Raw genomic sequence first — 17,350 nt, 5'->3', positions numbered from 1 at the left:
GGAGGCAGTGGCTCTGTCCTCAACTAGGGCAGATAAGGTGGCGGATGCATTGTTGGCTATCTTTTCACGTGTAGGATTTCCCAGGGAGATGCTTACCGATCAAGGAACCCAATTCATGTCTCGCCTAATGGAGGCTCTCTGCAAGAAAATGAAGGTGAAGCGTCTGGTATCGAGTGCGTATCACTCACAGACCAATGGCTTGTGTGAGCGCTTAAATGGTACCCTCAAACAGATGTTACGCATGCTGGTTGAGACCCAAGGGTGCGACTGGAAGCAGTACCTCCCACACCTGCTGTTTACTTACCAAGAGGTTCCGCAGTTCTCGACAGGGTTCTCCCCCTTTGAGCTCCTGTACGGCAGGCAAGTCCCGGGACCCCTTGGGGTTGGTGAGGGAATCCTGGGAAGAGGAGCTGAACCCTTCTGAAGTTTCCATAGTGGAGTATATCATGCGCTTCCGTGACAAGATGCAGACCTTGACAAAGTTGGTGCATGACAACATGACGCAGGCTCAGGCTGATCAGAAGCACTGGTACCACCAGAACGCCCTGGAGCGGACCTACCACGTGGGTCAAAAGGTGTGGGCACGAAGGATAAGCTTCAGGCTGCCTGGGAAGGCCCATACGTCGTCCACCAACAGCTCAATCCACTCACCTACGTGGTCACGCTTCATCATGCTCGGGGTAGGCGAAAGACCTTTCACGTCAACATGATGAAGGAACATCACGAACGTGAACCTTTCATCCTACCGGTCAGCAGCCTGCCCGAAGACGGGGAGGAAGACCCCCTCCTGGACATGCTGGCCCAAGCCAAGGCCATTGGGTCCATTGAAGACGTGGAAGCGCCTCACTAACCGAACCCCAGCGATTGCAGTTGCGGACCAAGCTGGAACCCTTCCGGGGCGTGTTCTCCAACCGACCTGGAAGGACTGAGCGGTCCACGAGGTGGACACCGGGAATTATGCCCCACTACGGTGAACACCCTAACGAATCTCCGACCAGGTGCAGCAGGTTATGCGCCAAGAGATCGATGAGATGTTACAGCTGGAGGTGATTCAACGGTCAAAGAGCGCGTGGGCCTCACCTGTAGTTCTCATGCCCAACAAGGATCGGACCACCCGGTTCTGTGTGGACTACAGGGGGCTCAATGCCATCACAGCCTCTGACGCGCACCCAATGCTGCGCATTGAGGAGCTGCTTGAGAGGTTAGCTGGCGCAGAATATCTGACCGTAATGGATCTGAGTCGAGGATACTGGCAGATTCACCTGAGCCCCGAGGTGCAGGAGAAGTCTGCCTTTATAACACCCTTTGGACTGTACGAGTCCATGGTCGAATGCCCTTTACACTTTCCAGAGGATGGTCAACCACCTGCTTCAGGGACTGGAGAAGTACACGGTGGCGTACTTGGATGACATTGCCATCTTCAGTTCCTCCTGGGATGAACACCTGCAGCATCTCGAGGAGGTGCTCAGGCGAATTCACCGAGCCAGACTGACTATCAAACCCAGAAAGTGCCAGATGGGCATGAGTGAGGTCCACAACCTGAGGCACCGGGTAGGTGGGAAGACCATAAAGCCAGAGCCTGGCAATGCACATGGGTTGTCCCGCTGGGGTGTACCTGCTGAGGTGTGCATCGAGGAGCACCGAGAGGTCCTGCCTCCGTAGCTCACACCCAAAAGAAGGAGGTGTCACGATAATGTATAAAATGGAGTGGGACTTTTCATTTTCCCTGTTATCACGCTCACTGTGGGCTCTGACCCCCCCTTCTCTCTTTGCTTTTGCTGCTGTGTGTGTGTGAATCCTAAACCTCATACCCTCCCACCTCAGGAATGTTTATGGCTTCTAGCTGCAAGCCGATCTCCCTACATTGCTCATTTCTCCCTCCTCCCATCTAGTACCAGCTAAAACTTGTATAGTCTCTCTCAAAACACAAGAGGTTCTTTGTTCTATTATAGTGAGATATTGGCCACCGAATTGGCTAGGAAAATAAGGAGTACATATTGCGAATTCCCATCGGTAGATCTGTCAATCACTGTAAGCGCGAGCAGCTAAACACAACGAGTACAAAGTGCGGATTTCTCCTGAACCGTGTGGAACAACTAGTCCAAGTGCGGTATCGTTAGAAAGGAAATTTTAATATAAGATGACTGATGGGTGTGCTGTGACTCTGCCATTTTCTGAAGCCAAGATATGAGAGTTATAAGTATTGCTGGTAAAATCTGTATCTTTGAGGAGAGGGGAAGGTGCAGGTAAACCAGCCCCTTTAGTGATGTCACAGCCTACCAGTATAAGTTACTGCCAGTGAGTCCAGCATTCTTTCTTGCCTGGGATTTCACACTATCCAGACTCCTTGATGAACTGGGATATTTGGCTCCGCCCACCAGCATGGTTGGCTAGGATGATCTGAGCACATGTAAGCGTTAATTTTCTGTTTTAATCTCTGTTTATTTTGTGATTGCCTTGTATATACTTTGTCTCATACTGTAAAATCTTAATAGGCAGTGTTTACAAAAGGTCTATCTTTTCGGAGTAAAATATATAACTACTAGTTCGTCTTCTTCATGCTCTATGCGACTTTTCACGTGCCTGAAGTAGTTACGCTACTAATTTGGGTTGGCTCTGAAACCCTCTCTGTGAGAAATCTGAGCTGGTGGCAGCAAAGTGTGTTCTGGGCTAGGTGGGTGCCGCTGGCAGCGCAGGAGCGGGGTTTTATAAGCTATTGTCTGGCTGCGACCTGAGCATTTATAATTCCCTCGCTGCAGCATGCCTGCTAGCCAGTCCACAGTGAAGCGGCCCATCCAGCAACTAATTATCCAAGGTGTAGTTCCCTGACTGACCTGAGGATAAGGGAGGCGCCGGAGAGCTGCAAGTTCCGAAGTGGAACTGGAAAGCGGGATATACATAAATCCCTGCAGTTCGTGATATTGTAGCAGCAGTGAGATAACTAAAATAAGCCCCTGCGGTAAAGGTCAATAGCCTTGTTTGTGTTTTCATCACATTGTAGCAGTGGTGGGATAACTAAGATAAGCCCCCTGCACGTGATAGCCGGGTGCTGGCCAAAGGTCACCCCGATTCGTGACATATTGGTGGCAGCACGGTGGGATTCCTGACACCAAGCTAGAAACTCCAAGCTTCAAACTTCAAAACACAAGCTACAAAACACAAACTGCAAGCTACAAACTCCAAGCTGCAAACTCCAAGCTACAAACTGCAAGCTACAAACTCCAAGCTACAAACTCCAAGCTGCAAACTCCAAAACACAAGCTACAAATTCCAAGCTACAAACTCCAAGCCACTAACTACAAGACTCAAACACCAAGCTACAAACTCCAAAACACAAGCTACTAGCTGCAAAACACAAACTCCAAGCTACAAACTCCAAAACGCAAGCTTCAAACTCCAAGCTTCAAACTCTAAAACACAAGCTACTAGTTACAAAACAGAAACTCAAAGCTGCAAACCACAAGCTACAAACTCCAAGCTACAATCTTCAAAACACAAGCTACAAAACAAAAACTGCAAGCTACAAACTCCAAAACACAAGCTACAAATTCTAAGCTACAAACTCCAAGCTACAAACCACAAGCTTCAAGCCACAAACTCCAAGCTTCAAACCACAAGCTACAAAACACAAACTGCAAGCTACAAACTCCAAAACACAAGCTACAAACTCCAAGCTTCAAGCCACAAACTTCAAAACACAAGCTACAAAACACAAGCTACAAGCTACAAACCACAAGCTACAAACCACAAGCTTCAAGCCACAAACTTCAAAACACAAGCTACAAAACACAAACTGCAAGCTACAAACTCCAAAACACAAGCTACAAACTCCAAGCTACAAACTCCAAAACACAAGCTACAAACTCCAAGCTACAAACCACAAGCCACTAACTATAATACTCAAACTCCAAGCTACAAACTCCAAAACACAAGCTTCAAACTCAAAACACAAGCTTCAAACTCTAAAACACAAGCTTGAAACTCCAAGCTTCAAACCACAAGCTACAAACTCCAAGCTACAAACTCTAAAACAAAAGCTACAAAACACAAACTCCAAGCTACACACCACAAGGTTCAAACTCCAAGCTACAAACCACAAACTCCAAGCCATGAACTCCAATCCTCAAGCTACAAGGTTCAAACTCCAGGTTACAAGTTACAAGAAAGGACTTTTGGAAGAAAGGAATGGAAAAATGAAAATGCAAAAATTCTATGAATTTTTCCTTTCACAGGTGAGGGTTTGTTACAATTGCGTCCAGTCTAGACAATCATACGTTAGCGGCAGATTTCAGACTGACACATTGTAACGATCCCTCAGCTGTATATGATCGGGGCTGGAGGGGATTTCATTATTCACAGTCCATAGCTTGATATTTTGCGGATTGTACAGACAGTTTCCTATGAAGTTACAGAACTTTTCCTCTGGTGACCAATGACTTTTATTCCATTGATGATTCACAGCTCGGACTAGTCCCATAAGATAAGCAGGATGAGCCGGAGTGATCAGGAGGAGCAGAGATCGGGGGAGCCGCAGAGATCAGAGGGAGCCGCAGAGATCGGGGGGAGCCGGAGTGATCAGGAGGAGAAGAGATCGGGGGGGCCGCAGAGATCAGAGGGAGCAGAGATCAGAGGGAACCGCAGAGATCGGGGGAGCCGGAGTGATCAGGAGGAGCAGCAGAGATCGGGGGGAGCCGCAGAGATCGGGGGGAGCCGGAGTGATCAGGAGGAGCAGCAGAGATAGGGGGGAGCCGCAGAGATCGGGGGGAGCCGGAGTGATCAGGAGGAGCAGAGATCGGGGGGAGCCGGAGTGATCAGGAGGAGCAGCAGAGATCGGGGGGAGCCGCAGAGATCGGGGGGAGCCGCAGAGATCAGGAGGAGCAGCAGAGATAGGGGGGAGCCGCAGAGATCAGGGGGAGCCGGAGTGATCAGGAGGAGCAGCAGAGATAGGGGGGAGCCGCAGATATCGGGGGGAGCCGGAGTGATAAGGAGGAGCCGCAGAGATCGGTGGGAGCCGGAGTGATCAGGAGGAGCAGAGACCCCCGAGCCGCAGAGATCAGAGGGAGCAGAGATCGGGGGGAGCCGTAGTGATCAGGAGGAGCAGCAGAGATCGGGGGGAGCCGCAGAGATCGGGGGAGCCGGAGTGATCAGGAGGAGCAGCAGAGATCGGGGGGAGCCGCAGAGATCGGGGGAGCCGGAGTGATCAGGAGGAGCAGCAGAGATCGGGGGGAGCCGCAGAGATCGGAGGAGCCGGAGTGATCAGGAGGAGCAGCAGAGATCGGGGGGAACCGCAGAGATCGGGGGAGCCGGAGTGATCAGGAGGAGCAGAGATCGGGGCGAGCCGCAGAGATCAGAGGGAGCAGAGATCAGGAGCAGCAGAGATCGGGGGGAGCCGCAGAGATCGGGGGGAGCCGGAGTGATCAGGAGGAGCAGCAGAGATCGGGGGGAGCCGCAGAGATCGGGGGGAGCCGGAGTGATCAGGAGGAGCAGAGACCCCCGATCCGCAGAGATCAGAGGGAGCAGAGATCAGGAGGAGCAGAGATCAGAGGGAGCAGAGATCGGGGGGAGCAGAGATCGGGGGGAGCCGCAGAGATCAGAGGGAGCCGGAGTGATCAGGAGGAGCAGAGATCGGGGGGAGCCGCAGAGATGGGGGGGAGCCGGAGTGATCAGGAGGAGCAGAGACCCCCGAGCCGCAGAGATCAGAGGGAGCAGAGATCAGGAGGAGCAGAGATCGGGGGGAGCAGAGATCAGAGGGAGCAGAGATCGGGGGGAGCCGCAGAAATCAGAGGGAGCCGGAGTGATCAGGAGGAGCAGAGATCGGGGGGAGCCGGAGTGATCAGGAGGAGCCGCAGAGATCGGGGAGAGCCGGAGTGATCAGGAGGAGCAGCAGAGATCGGGGGGAGCCGCAGAGATCGGGGGGAGCGCACAGAGATCGGGGGGAGCCGCAGAGATCGGGGGGAGCCGGAGTGATCAGGAGGAGCCGCAGAGATCGGGGGGAGCCGGAGTGATCAGGAGGAGCCGCAGAGATCGGGGGGAGCCGGAGTGATCAGGAGGAGCAGAGATCAGGAGGAGCAGAGACCCCCGAGCCGCAGAGATCAGAGGGAGCAGAGATCGGAGCTGCTGTGACCTGACGCTGATCCCTGCCTCCTCCTGCTGATCACACGAGACTACATTTCCCAGAATGCCGCGGTCGGGAGCCATTGTTTGGGATCTGGTTCCTGGGTTGGCTGCTCCTTCCTTTCCTGACACATGCACCATTCAGGATCTGTCTGCGGACTCGGGGGACCCCCAGATACCCAGGAGCCCTGCACCCCCAGCCTGTGATGAGGGTCTGCACTGTAAGTGAGGGGGATGGGCTCCCTGCAGACTGGGGAGGGGGATTAACCAGTGCAGGTCCGGAGGGGAGGGCAGGTCCGGAGGAGAGGGCAGGTCTGGGGGGCAGGTGCGGGGTCCCGAGTATGGGGGCTGAGCGATCTGTTCATTATGCCCAGATGTCAGTTACTCTCATTATTTGGGGGGTGCACAGTTTTCAGGTGGTCGGTTTTGTGCATTGATACATGCAGGTCCATACAGGGGTCTGCAGTCCTAGGTGTCGGGGCATGCTGGGAGTTGTAGTTTTGTGCAGTCACCTGCACACAGATCCTCCTCCACACAAATCTATGGGAAGCGCAGATTTGTGCCACATTAGTGGCTGTTTGTAGCTGTGAGGAGCCTCGTCCCCGTGACACAGAGCGCCGGCGCCGATTCCCTCATTATCCATATTCATCCTCTTTCTCTCACATTTTTTTTGTGTTTTTTTATCACATTTGCAGATTTTTTCCCTCCTTTAGAGAAGCCGGTAAGAAAAAACATCCCGAATTATTAAAAAAAATAAGTTAAAATTTTGTAAAAAAGTTTTAAAAAATTATTAAAAAGTAAAACAAAAGTGTGAAAAGCTTCCCGCTCCCAAAACCAAAGTATTCGGTATCGTCGTGTCTGGTAAAGCCCGAGGCCTGAAACTATCAGATGAAATAACCTGCGCGGTAAAAATAAGGGAAAAACCAGAATTACCGTCGAGTGTCGCCGCATCGGGGTGATGATGCCGTCCCTGGGGGTCTACAGAGCATCGGGGTGATGTCGTCCCTGGGGGTCTAGAGCGCATCGGGGTGATGATGCCGTCCCTGGGGGTCTAGAGCGCATCGGGGTGATGATGCCGTCCCTGGGGGTCTATAGAGCATCGGGGTGATAATGCCGTCCCTGGGGGTCTATAGAGCATCGGGGTGATGATGCCGTCCCTGGGGGTCTATAGAGCATCGGGGTGATGATGCCGTCCCTGGTGGTCTATAGAGCATCGGGATGATGATGCCGTCCCTGGGGGTCTACAGAGCATCAGGGTGATAATGCCGTCCCTGGGGGTCTACAGAGCATCAGGGTGATAATGCCGTCCCTGGGGGTCTATAGAGCATCGGGGTGATAATGCCGTCCCTGGGGGTCTATAGAGCATCGGGGTGATAATGCCGTCCCTGGGGGTCTATAGAGCATCGGGGTGATGATGCCGTCCCTGGGGGTCTACAGAGCATCGGGGTGATAATGCCGTCCCTGGGGGTCTATAGAGCATCGGGGTGATAATGCCGTCCCTGGGGGTCTATAGAGCATCGGGGTGATAATGCCGTCCCTGGGGGTCTATAGAGCATCGGGGTGATGATGCCGTCCCTGGGGGTCTATAGAGCATCGGGATGATGATGCCGTCCCTGGGGGTCTACAGAGCATCAGGGTGATAATGCCGTCCCTGGGGGTCTATAGAGCATCGGGGTGATAATGCCGTCCCTGGGGGTCTACAGAGCATCGGGGTGATGTCGTCCCTGGGGGTCTAGTGAGCATCGGGGTGATGATGCCGTCCCTGGGGGTCTATAGAGCATCGGGGTGATGATGCCGTCCCTGGGGGTCTAGAGCGCATCGGGGTGATGATGCCGTCCCTGGGGGTCTAGAGCGCATCGGGGTGATGATGCCGTCCCTGGGGGTCTATAGAGCATCGGGATGATGATGCCGTCCCTGGGGGTCTATAGAGCATCGGGGTGATAATGCCGTCCCTGGGGGTCTATAGAGCATCGGGGTGATAATGCCGTCCCTGGGGGTCTATAGAGCATCGGGGTGATGATGCCGTCCCTGGGGGTCTATAGAGCATCGGGATGATGATGCCGTCCCTGGGGGTCTACAGAGCATCAGGGTGATAATGCCGTCCCTGGGGGTCTATAGAGCATCGGGGTGATAATGCCGTCCCTGGGGGTCTACAGAGCATCGGGGTGATGTCGTCCCTGGGGGTCTAGTGAGCATCGGGGTGATGATGCCGTCCCTGGGGGTCTAGAGCGCATCGGGGTGATGATGCCGTCCCTGGGGGTCTAGAGCGCATCGGGGTGATGATGCCGTCCCTGGGGGTCTAGAGAACATCGGGGTGATAATGCCGTCCCTGGGGGTCTAGAGAGCATCGGGGTGATAATTCTGTCCCTGGGGGTCTATAGAGCATCGGGGTGATAATGCCGTCCCTGGGGGTCTATAGAGCATCGGGGTGATGATGCCGTCCCTGGGGGTCTATAGAGCATCGGGATGATGATGCCGTCCCTGGGGGTCTACAGAGCATCAGGGTGATAATGCCGTCCCTGGGGGTCTATAGAGCATCGGGGTGATAATGCCATCCCTGGGGGTCTATAGAGCATCGGGGTGATAATGCCGTCCCTGGGGGTCTATAGAGCATCGGGATGATGATGCCGTCCCTGGGGGTCTACAGAGCATCAGGGTGATAATGCCGTCCCTGGGGGTCTAGAGAGCATCGGGGTGATGATGCCGTTCTTGGGGGTCTACAGAGCATCGTGGTGATGATGGTATCCCTGGGGGTCTACAGAGCATCGGGGTGATAATGCCGTCCCTGGAGGTCTACAGAGCATCGGGGTGATAATGCTGTCCCTAGGGGTCTAGAGAGCATCGGGGTGATAATGCCATCCCTCTGAGGGTCTACAGAGCATCGGGGTGATAATGCCGTCCCTGGGGGTCTAGAGAACATCGGGGTGATAATGCCGTCCCTGGAGGTCTACAGAGCATCGGGGTGATAATGCCGTCCCTGGGGTTCTAGAGAGCATCGGGTGATGATGCCGTCCCTGGAGGTCTAGAGAGCATCGAGGTGATAATGCCGTCCCTGGGGGTCTAGGGCTCGGTGGGTTTACCTCTCGGCAGACTCTATACTTCCTGGTGATGGTGGATTATTTGGATTTCTCTGCTCTCTTGCTGCCAGTATTGTTGGGTTTGGGGGTCACTATTTGGGGGTCCGGCTGCTCTTTTATACTCTGCTGTCTTTAGGCTTCCTGTGTGTGACGGTGATCTGGCAGGAGCATGGCCGGAGCGTCGCACTACGTCATCCACGACGAGAACTCCTCGGACTCCGACGTCTGCTGGTAACTATTCCTCTATATACAGTGACGTCACCAAGAAGATCCGTCAACCAGCCCATAACATGTCCTCATGCCGAGGTCTGCTGCCGAGTCTCCATAACACTGTCAGTGACTGTGCCCCCATAACACTGTAAGCCGCCATGACCCCATACCATTGTCAGTGACTGTGCCCCCATAACACTGTAAGCCGCCATGACCCCATACCATTGTCAGTGACTGTGCCCCCATAACTCTGTATGCCGCCATGACCCCACACCATAGATGGTCACTGTGCCCCCATACCAATGCTATTCATGGTGCCCAGGAGTAGTGCTATAGAGGCCGCTCTTCCATAATCCCACATTCTCCTCTCCACCACTGTGAGACCCCACTGTCCCATTTTGGGTGGCTGTTTATTTGCTGGAAAACTAAAGGATTGGGCAGGTTGTAATGCGACATGTTTGATCATTTTTTTCCCATCTGACATCAGGGGCACCCTTTTACGTACGGTTACCAAAATCCGTGGGTTTGGTCAATGTTTGTGTGGGAATCTTCAGAGTGAGAACTCTGTTTTATATGGAGAGGTTGTAAAAATGGGAACGAAAGTAGTTGTACAAAGTTCTGAACATCTTCTCAGCCTGATGATCATAAATGAGATAATCGGGTATTAATTACGTGAAGGCCGGCACCAAGAGAACTCAGCTAGACAACCCATCCTGGAGATCCTGCACTGTCAGATCCTCCATGATTCTTCATGGTTCCACCACAATTAATCATCCTACAATCCATTTTCTTCTCGGCCTTTGTCATCCTAGCTATAAAATTTGGTTTGGTCCATCCCTGTCTTCTTCGGAATCCATCCTTTTCCTCCTCTCATTGACTCTTGTCTTCCTTTGTGTAAGGTTGGGTCCTGAAGACTTGGATCATCTGAGTGATTATAAAGGAGAAGATGTCTGGGATGTCTATGCACACGGGAGGTCTATCAAAAGAACATACAGTTCAGGTGGGTCCACCGGATCAGAATTTAGTCTTTGGTCACTCGATTTCATACTACCCAGGTGCATAGGAGTACAGGTGGTAGCCATAATCTACCATAACGTTCCTGTGACTGTCACATTTGAAAAAATCAGTGAGCCCAGTTACGAATAATAGGTGGAATATCAGTCTCCATAAATTTTCATCTAGCTACCAGATTGGTGATAATTGGTGGATCGATGTAGGAAACATAGTTGAGAAGCACCACTGTGCAGACACGATGGTCAGCGGGTGCTCTAGTCTGGCTTGAGACCGCATGGACCAGGGATCGTCTCACTGAACTCCCGCTCTCCTTTTACTGTCGGCATAATCCTACTCAAACAACACAGGGTGAGGGTAAAACAGCGTGGCAATAATTTATTAAACCAGCAAAAAACAATAACACGTAGAATAGTGCCAGCAAATACCCAAGATGGTGCACATTACGGAGTCTCACCCTTCTGCTGGCTCACCGGGATTAGAGCAGCTGCAACATTGGGGCTTCCAGGGCCGACTAACCCCAGCAGTGGCACCCCACTTTTGTCGAGCACCTACCGAGAGGAGGTAACGACAAGCTTAGGAATCTGACAGTCCATTGATGTATGAGGCCAGGTGACTTGATTGTCCCAACCTGGATTCTCTAAACGACTTTGAGGGTTCAGTGATGGTCAATGAGGCAGCTTGTATTTCTTCAGTTGGAGCCATAATGCCATGGTTACTGTAATGTAGGCTTTCTGAACACAAGCAGATCCTCCTTTTTATAGGTCACAACTTCATTTAGGCATTCCACCACATGCTAGGGGGAAGGTGGTAAGAGGCCATCCCTCACTGCTGGAGTGTGCAAACAACATGAATATATTGTCCTTCATATTTGCAGAGCACCAATGGGTTATCAACATATTAACAAACACTGTTCAATTATCCTGTGCCTTTGTTTCCCAAGGACAGTAGAACAATACTAGGATAGATACAATATCTTAATCAGCAGCCATTAAACAAGTCAACTTTCATTCTCATATGAACTCTAGCTCATGTCCCGGGGCCTACTGAAATAAAAAGTCTTTAAGAATAAATGTGTCGTCACAACCAGCTATCACAAGAATAGGTGACTTGCGTATCTGTTCTTCCCATGGGTCTCTTGCAGCAAAGAGAAGCTGATATGTTACTCATGTGAAGTCTACAGCACTCTATGGCATTGCCCTCAGGTTTCTTGGTCAATATCTCAAGTGTCTGATCTGCTTCTTCTTTCCTTTCCTTCTAGCCGTGGTCTTGAACACCAAGATAGAACGGGGGCACAAATCGGTTGTGTTCCCAAGAGGAGGACCCAAACCAATCTAACAATTATCACCAATCTAGGGAATCTCTGGAGACTCAATACTACTTTAATGGAATCATAGTAAATCATTTCTGCAAATTTATTTTTTTAGTGTGTTTCTATATAAAAAACTTTGAGTATTAATCTACCATTAGGATTTCTATGTTGCGTCCATTTCTCACCTGTTTCTGACACCCTTCGACATATTTCTTCCCAGCAGATGAAGAAGTAAGCTGTATCGATCTCTATGAAGATGTCAAACCCATCAACCACCAATCAAATTTTCAAGCTCAATCCGATCTGCGACACATGGTGAGCAAACGCGGAAGAAGATCTTACAAGCCACGCGACCGAGTACAAAGTTCTGATAGGTCCTCTCCCGAGAAGTCGATAGCCAGAGAAAGAAGTACCATTGATTCCGCAGGGAACATTACGTTGATGACAGAGACTATCTACAAATGTAATAAATGCGACAAAACCTTCTTCACCCGATCAGGGTATCGGAAACACCAGAGGAACCACTCGGAGGACAGCAGTCTGACCTGTACGGAGTGTGGGGAAGTTTTTCAAGACTTGACGGCGTACAATCTCCATAAGCAAGCCCATGAGGAAAGGCAACCATGGTCTTGTACTGTATGCCACAAGCGGTTTAGGCTCCAGTCCCAACTAACCAGACATAAACGAACCCACACCGGAGAAAGACCCTACACTTGTAACATATGTGGAAATTGCTTTAGTCAAAGTTCCAACCTTGCTACTCACATGAAAACCCACATGGAAGAGAAGCCGTATGTATGCGATTATTGTGGCATGTCCTTCACCCATAACTCTGAGCTGGAGGTCCACCGGACAGTGCACTCCAAAGAAAAGCTCCTCGCTTGTACGGAATATGAGAAGGGTTTCCAACAAAATGTCCACCAGAGAGAGGAGCCATACATCTGTTCCCAGTGCGGGAAATGTTTCAGCAGCAATTCTAGTCTTCTTTTGCACCAGAGTGTCCATACTGAAGATGAGACCCATGCCTGTGTTATATGTGGGAAAGAGTTCTGCAGTGCCCCAAGTTGCTTGACACATGAGAAGATGCATTCGGAAACTAAGACTTTTCTATGTGGAGGCTGCGGGAGAAACTTTAGTAATAGGGATAGTTACACCAGTCACTCATGTGTCCTCATAAATTAATGTCCTTGGTGGCCCTTCGTTCAGTTTCTCCAACCTTTTAGGTGGCTGAAGGATGGAAATCTTCTTCGATGCTTAGAATCTTCGTCATTACATATTTGTGGTTCTTATCTCAGTCTTGACCTGAAGGCACAAGTCTAAGTATGGAGACAGAAGGATGAATTTGACCAAACTCAAGACTGAAACTTCGTGATGTTCCAATTTTTGAAGTAACACGATGGATGCAGCATGCGTTATTTTTACAGTTGGGCAGTCCTGGTGTTTGATGTTCTTCTTCAGAGGATCTTTGTGCAGTTCCTTTAGGATAATTAGCTAGTGACTCCCATTTATAGTTTTGGCACATTGGGTTCTGGAACACGTTTGAGCTTGAGGTCAGTCTGATCGATGCTCCTCAAGGTGGCAGTCAAGACCCAAGAAGGGCTTTCTTATTTTTTTTTGGTTCTTTTTGGAACTTCTAGTTGTAGTCTAGAACTAACATTCACAGTTGGGGTACTAGAGTGTTAGTAGGGTAGAACTTGGGGTACAAGACTAACCACACAACGACCCACCTCGTCCTTATCAAAATAAGGTCAACCTTTTCCACGGACTTTGTATGGGGGTCTTTTGCCCCCTTTACCTCACATGAGCACTGATGGCACACGTGACTGATTGCACCCAGGTTAATCTTCAGCTCTAGAACAATTTCTGTAGAAGATTTACTTGCTGTATGTTTGTGATCAACAATAAAGAGCTGTGTACACACTGAGAAGAGCTTGTGCACTGGGCCTGACGTAGTACTGGATCGTCAGATTTGGTTCATATCGAGATGTAAATAGCTAATGCACAGGGTGAGTTTAGGAAGATATTTCCTTACAAAATGTAAAATGCGATTTTAGTCATTTTTAGAGATGAGCCAATCGGCCAATATTCAAATTTGGCATATTTGCTCAAATTTCAATAGGGAAACCAAATTTGCATTGAGTTTTTGTTTCGGCAAATCGAATGAGCCGATTTTTTTTTTTTTTACAATTTTTTAAAGCAAAGTTGACAAATAATAAATTGTCGTACTCGCCTTGCCCCTCATTCCGGTTCTCCTCTGGATTTCTCTTTGCTGCGGTGCAAGTTTCCTCTGCACTTTGCCAAGCGAGACTTCAATCCATGTTCTGACGTCATGATGAGTGTGTGGGAAACTGCAGGAACCCATGAGGGGATAGGCGAGTATTATATTTTATGGTTTTTATCACCTTCCGAGTCACATAAATCCAGCAAAATGGCGGCTGTTGAGGCAAATTCCCCAAGATTCAGATTCGATAGATTGTAACCATTTTGGAAAAATATAAACAAATTTGATGACTTTTAGAATCCTTGGTAGTTTAGCATCCAGTAAAGTATTTCTTTTTGGGTTATTGCTATGCACAAGGTCCTACTTACCCAGCAAAATTCAAGAGGATCTTGCTCCGGAGGGTGGTCCGCAGAGACAGGGCGAGCATCAACGTCCAGAAAGGTCAAGGTCTTTGAGTTAATGTCATGTGTGATTTTCTTACTTAGGACACTGCCTCTTTTTTCCTTGTGGTGTCATTTCTCCTGCATGGGGTATTTGGGGAAGGGTCTGACAGTGCTCAGGAACTGATCCTATACATATAAATTTTACTAATTATTTTCTTTTACCAGGTCTCAAACTCGGGACTTTCTGTATTGGAGGCAGAAACACTAATAGTGATCACAGGCTGTATTCTTTATGAGAGGATTTCTTCAGCCTAATAACCTCAATAGCATTCTTTTTCACAGTCATAATTTGATGATATATATTAGCATTTATTGTCACTTATGGCATAAAATAAAATGGCTTAATAACTTCTTTTTTTTTTCTGCATTTAACTTATAATTAGGGATAAGTGGACCTATGGAAGTTCGGGTTCTGGTATCCGTCAGAACTTAACTTCAAAGTTCAGTTCAGGCACCAGAAACCCATTGATAACCATGAGGACTCGAGCTGGAAAATATCTCTCAATGCCGAAACTTACAATAGGAATCAACAGCATCGTAAAAATCTATTCTATTGCTTGTGTCCAGGGCAGTAGAGGAAGGTCCCATACATATAAACCAGGGCAGCTGTAGACTAGGATTACGTGGGTCAATCGTGATTCTGTCCTTTGAGACTGTGTGTCGCTGGCAGAGCAGAAGTTATGGCTTTTATTATATCTTTGTAGTATATGTACAAAAGTTCTATGAGTAACTATTAATTGGTCGTTCTTTATCCTTCATCTGACATATAAGACATACTAAAACATGAGTTTTTAGGCAGAGAAAATCCTCCAGATAACAATGCAGCCTGTGATCACTGTTCGTGTTTCTGCCTCCAATACTGCAGGCAGACACTTGGTAAAATGAAAAGCAGAATAAAACATATTGTATGTTCAATGATACTGTTTTACATGATATCGCCGTGCACATAGTGATTGTGGTACAATCGGACCGAAGGTTATCACATCTGTACTCCTGAGAGAGTACTGATCAGCGCTGATATATCAGAGATTAACAGGTGGAGTTGCCTCGTTATTAACGATTATCCTGAGAAATGAAGCATCATATATGAATTCTGCATTTTTGTGCCCGTACCACATGCCCATGATACTGTTGAGTTGGGGACAGGAGATCCCCAACTGGTCTGGAAATCATATTGCATTGGGGAACTTGCTTATCTCTGGATGTCTAAGCAATGTGACCCCCAGCGATCGCGATAATGGGGTTCTGTGGATCCCCATTTTGAGAGGTGCACAAGTTTAACCTCCACTCCATTCATGGTCCATGGGTACATCAAACAGACGGAGTACAGCACTCCGCTATACCCAACAATGCAAGTTCCGCAGAACCCCATTCTCAGGATCCAGAGTTATGGTCTCGGGATCATTAGGGGTCATCGGTAGGCCTCTGACATTCAGTATGTTATCTTCTATCCTATAGATTGGGGGTAACTTTAAATTGTGGGGATGCCCCAGTAAAGCGTCACAGAGGTTGCTGTGACTCTAGTGAAGCAAGGACTACACCGACGTTCCTGGTGGCACTGCCTTATACATAGTCATGGCCAAAAGTGTTGGCACCCTTCAAATTGTTCCAGAAAATGAAGTATTTCTCTCAGAACATTATCACATTTCTCCATGTTTTGTTGCACATATGATTGTTTCCTTTTTGTGTATTGGGAAAAAAAAGGCAAATCCTTTTGCTTCCACCTGTTATTTGCCACAGGTGAGTTTGAACGAGCATCACATGCTGCGCATTTTCTGGAACATTTTCAAGGGTGCCAGTGACTTTCGGCCATGACTGTATATAATATGCAATGCCTGAATGCGGTATCTAGATTCTATAATTTGCACTGATCTTGTACTAACCTCCGATCGCTCTACCGCTCCTGTATGGAGAGACGCTGCCCACCCAAGAGCGAGACGTCCTGCAGATTATTGGGACTCGTGACACATGATGTGGAGAAAGTGTTGGGCCGCACATCTTAATAACTGAATTCCAGTTTTAGCCTTCAGTTCCAATACAGCCCCTCCCCTCGTGTATAACATCCTGCCCCACACTCCCCCCCTGTGTATAACATCCAGCCCCACACTCCCCCTGTGTATAAAATCCATCCCCACGCCCCTCATGTACAATATCCTGCCCCACACTCCCCCCTGTGTATAACATCCAGCCCCACACTCCCCCTGTGTATAACATTCATCCCCACGCCCCTCATGTACAATATCCTGCCCCACACTCCCCCCTGTGCATAACATCCGGCCCCACCTTCCCCTCCGAGTATAATATCTGGCCCCACACTGCCCCCCCATGTATAATATCTGGCCCCACACTCCCCCGTGTATAACATCTGGCCCCACACTCCCCCTCCACTGTGTATAACATCCGGCCCCACTCCCCCTGAGTATAATATCTGGCCCCACACTCCCCCCTCCACTGTGTATAACATCCGGCCCCACGCCCCCCTGTGTATAACATCCGGCCCCATGCCCCCCCGTGTATAACATCCGGCCCCACACTCCCCCCTGTGTATAACATCTGGCCCCACGCCCCCCGTGTATAATATCTGGCCCCACACTGCCCCCTTGTATAATATCTGGCCCTTCACTCCCCCCGTGTATAATATCTGGCCCTTCACTCCCCCCGTGTATAATATCTGGCCCCACACTCCCCCCTGTGTATATCATCCGGCCCCACACTCCCCCTGTGTATAACATCCGGCCCCACGCCCCCCCTTGTATAACATCCGGACCCACACTCTCCCCTGTGTATAACATCCGGCCTCTTATCCTCTGTTGTGGAACGTATAGCCCCTCGCGTTTCCTGCCCCCAGTATATAACATCTGGCCCCTCGCCCTCTAGTGTATAACTTCTGCGTCCTGGCCACCCACTGTATATAACCTCAGGTCCCCATATGCCGCCATTACTAACGTGACAGAGCGGCCGG

At 49.7% G+C, this 17,350-nt stretch overlaps 1 protein-coding gene across 1 annotated transcript; it reads left to right on the top strand.

Moving 5' to 3' along the window:
- The first annotated feature begins 5,926 nt into the window (after positions 1-5,926).
- LOC143808801 (uncharacterized) lies at positions 5,927-13,651 on the top strand. Its single transcript, XM_077291844.1, has 4 exons — positions 5,927-6,335; positions 9,328-9,422; positions 10,301-10,401; positions 11,948-13,651. Exons 2-4 carry the CDS (start codon positions 9,361-9,363, stop codon positions 12,904-12,906), a joined length of 1,122 nt encoding a protein of 373 aa, XP_077147959.1. The 5' UTR covers positions 5,927-6,335; positions 9,328-9,360; the 3' UTR covers positions 12,907-13,651.
- Positions 13,652-17,350: the final 3,699 nt, after the last annotated feature.

The sequence above is a fragment of the Ranitomeya variabilis genome, chromosome 2, assembly GCF_051348905.1.
Source record: "Ranitomeya variabilis isolate aRanVar5 chromosome 2, aRanVar5.hap1, whole genome shotgun sequence".
In the NCBI taxonomy this organism is placed as follows: Eukaryota; Metazoa; Chordata; class Amphibia; order Anura; family Dendrobatidae; genus Ranitomeya; species Ranitomeya variabilis.
The sequence above is the reverse complement of the archived record's forward strand: the minus strand, read 5'-3'. Positions and strand labels throughout refer to the sequence as shown.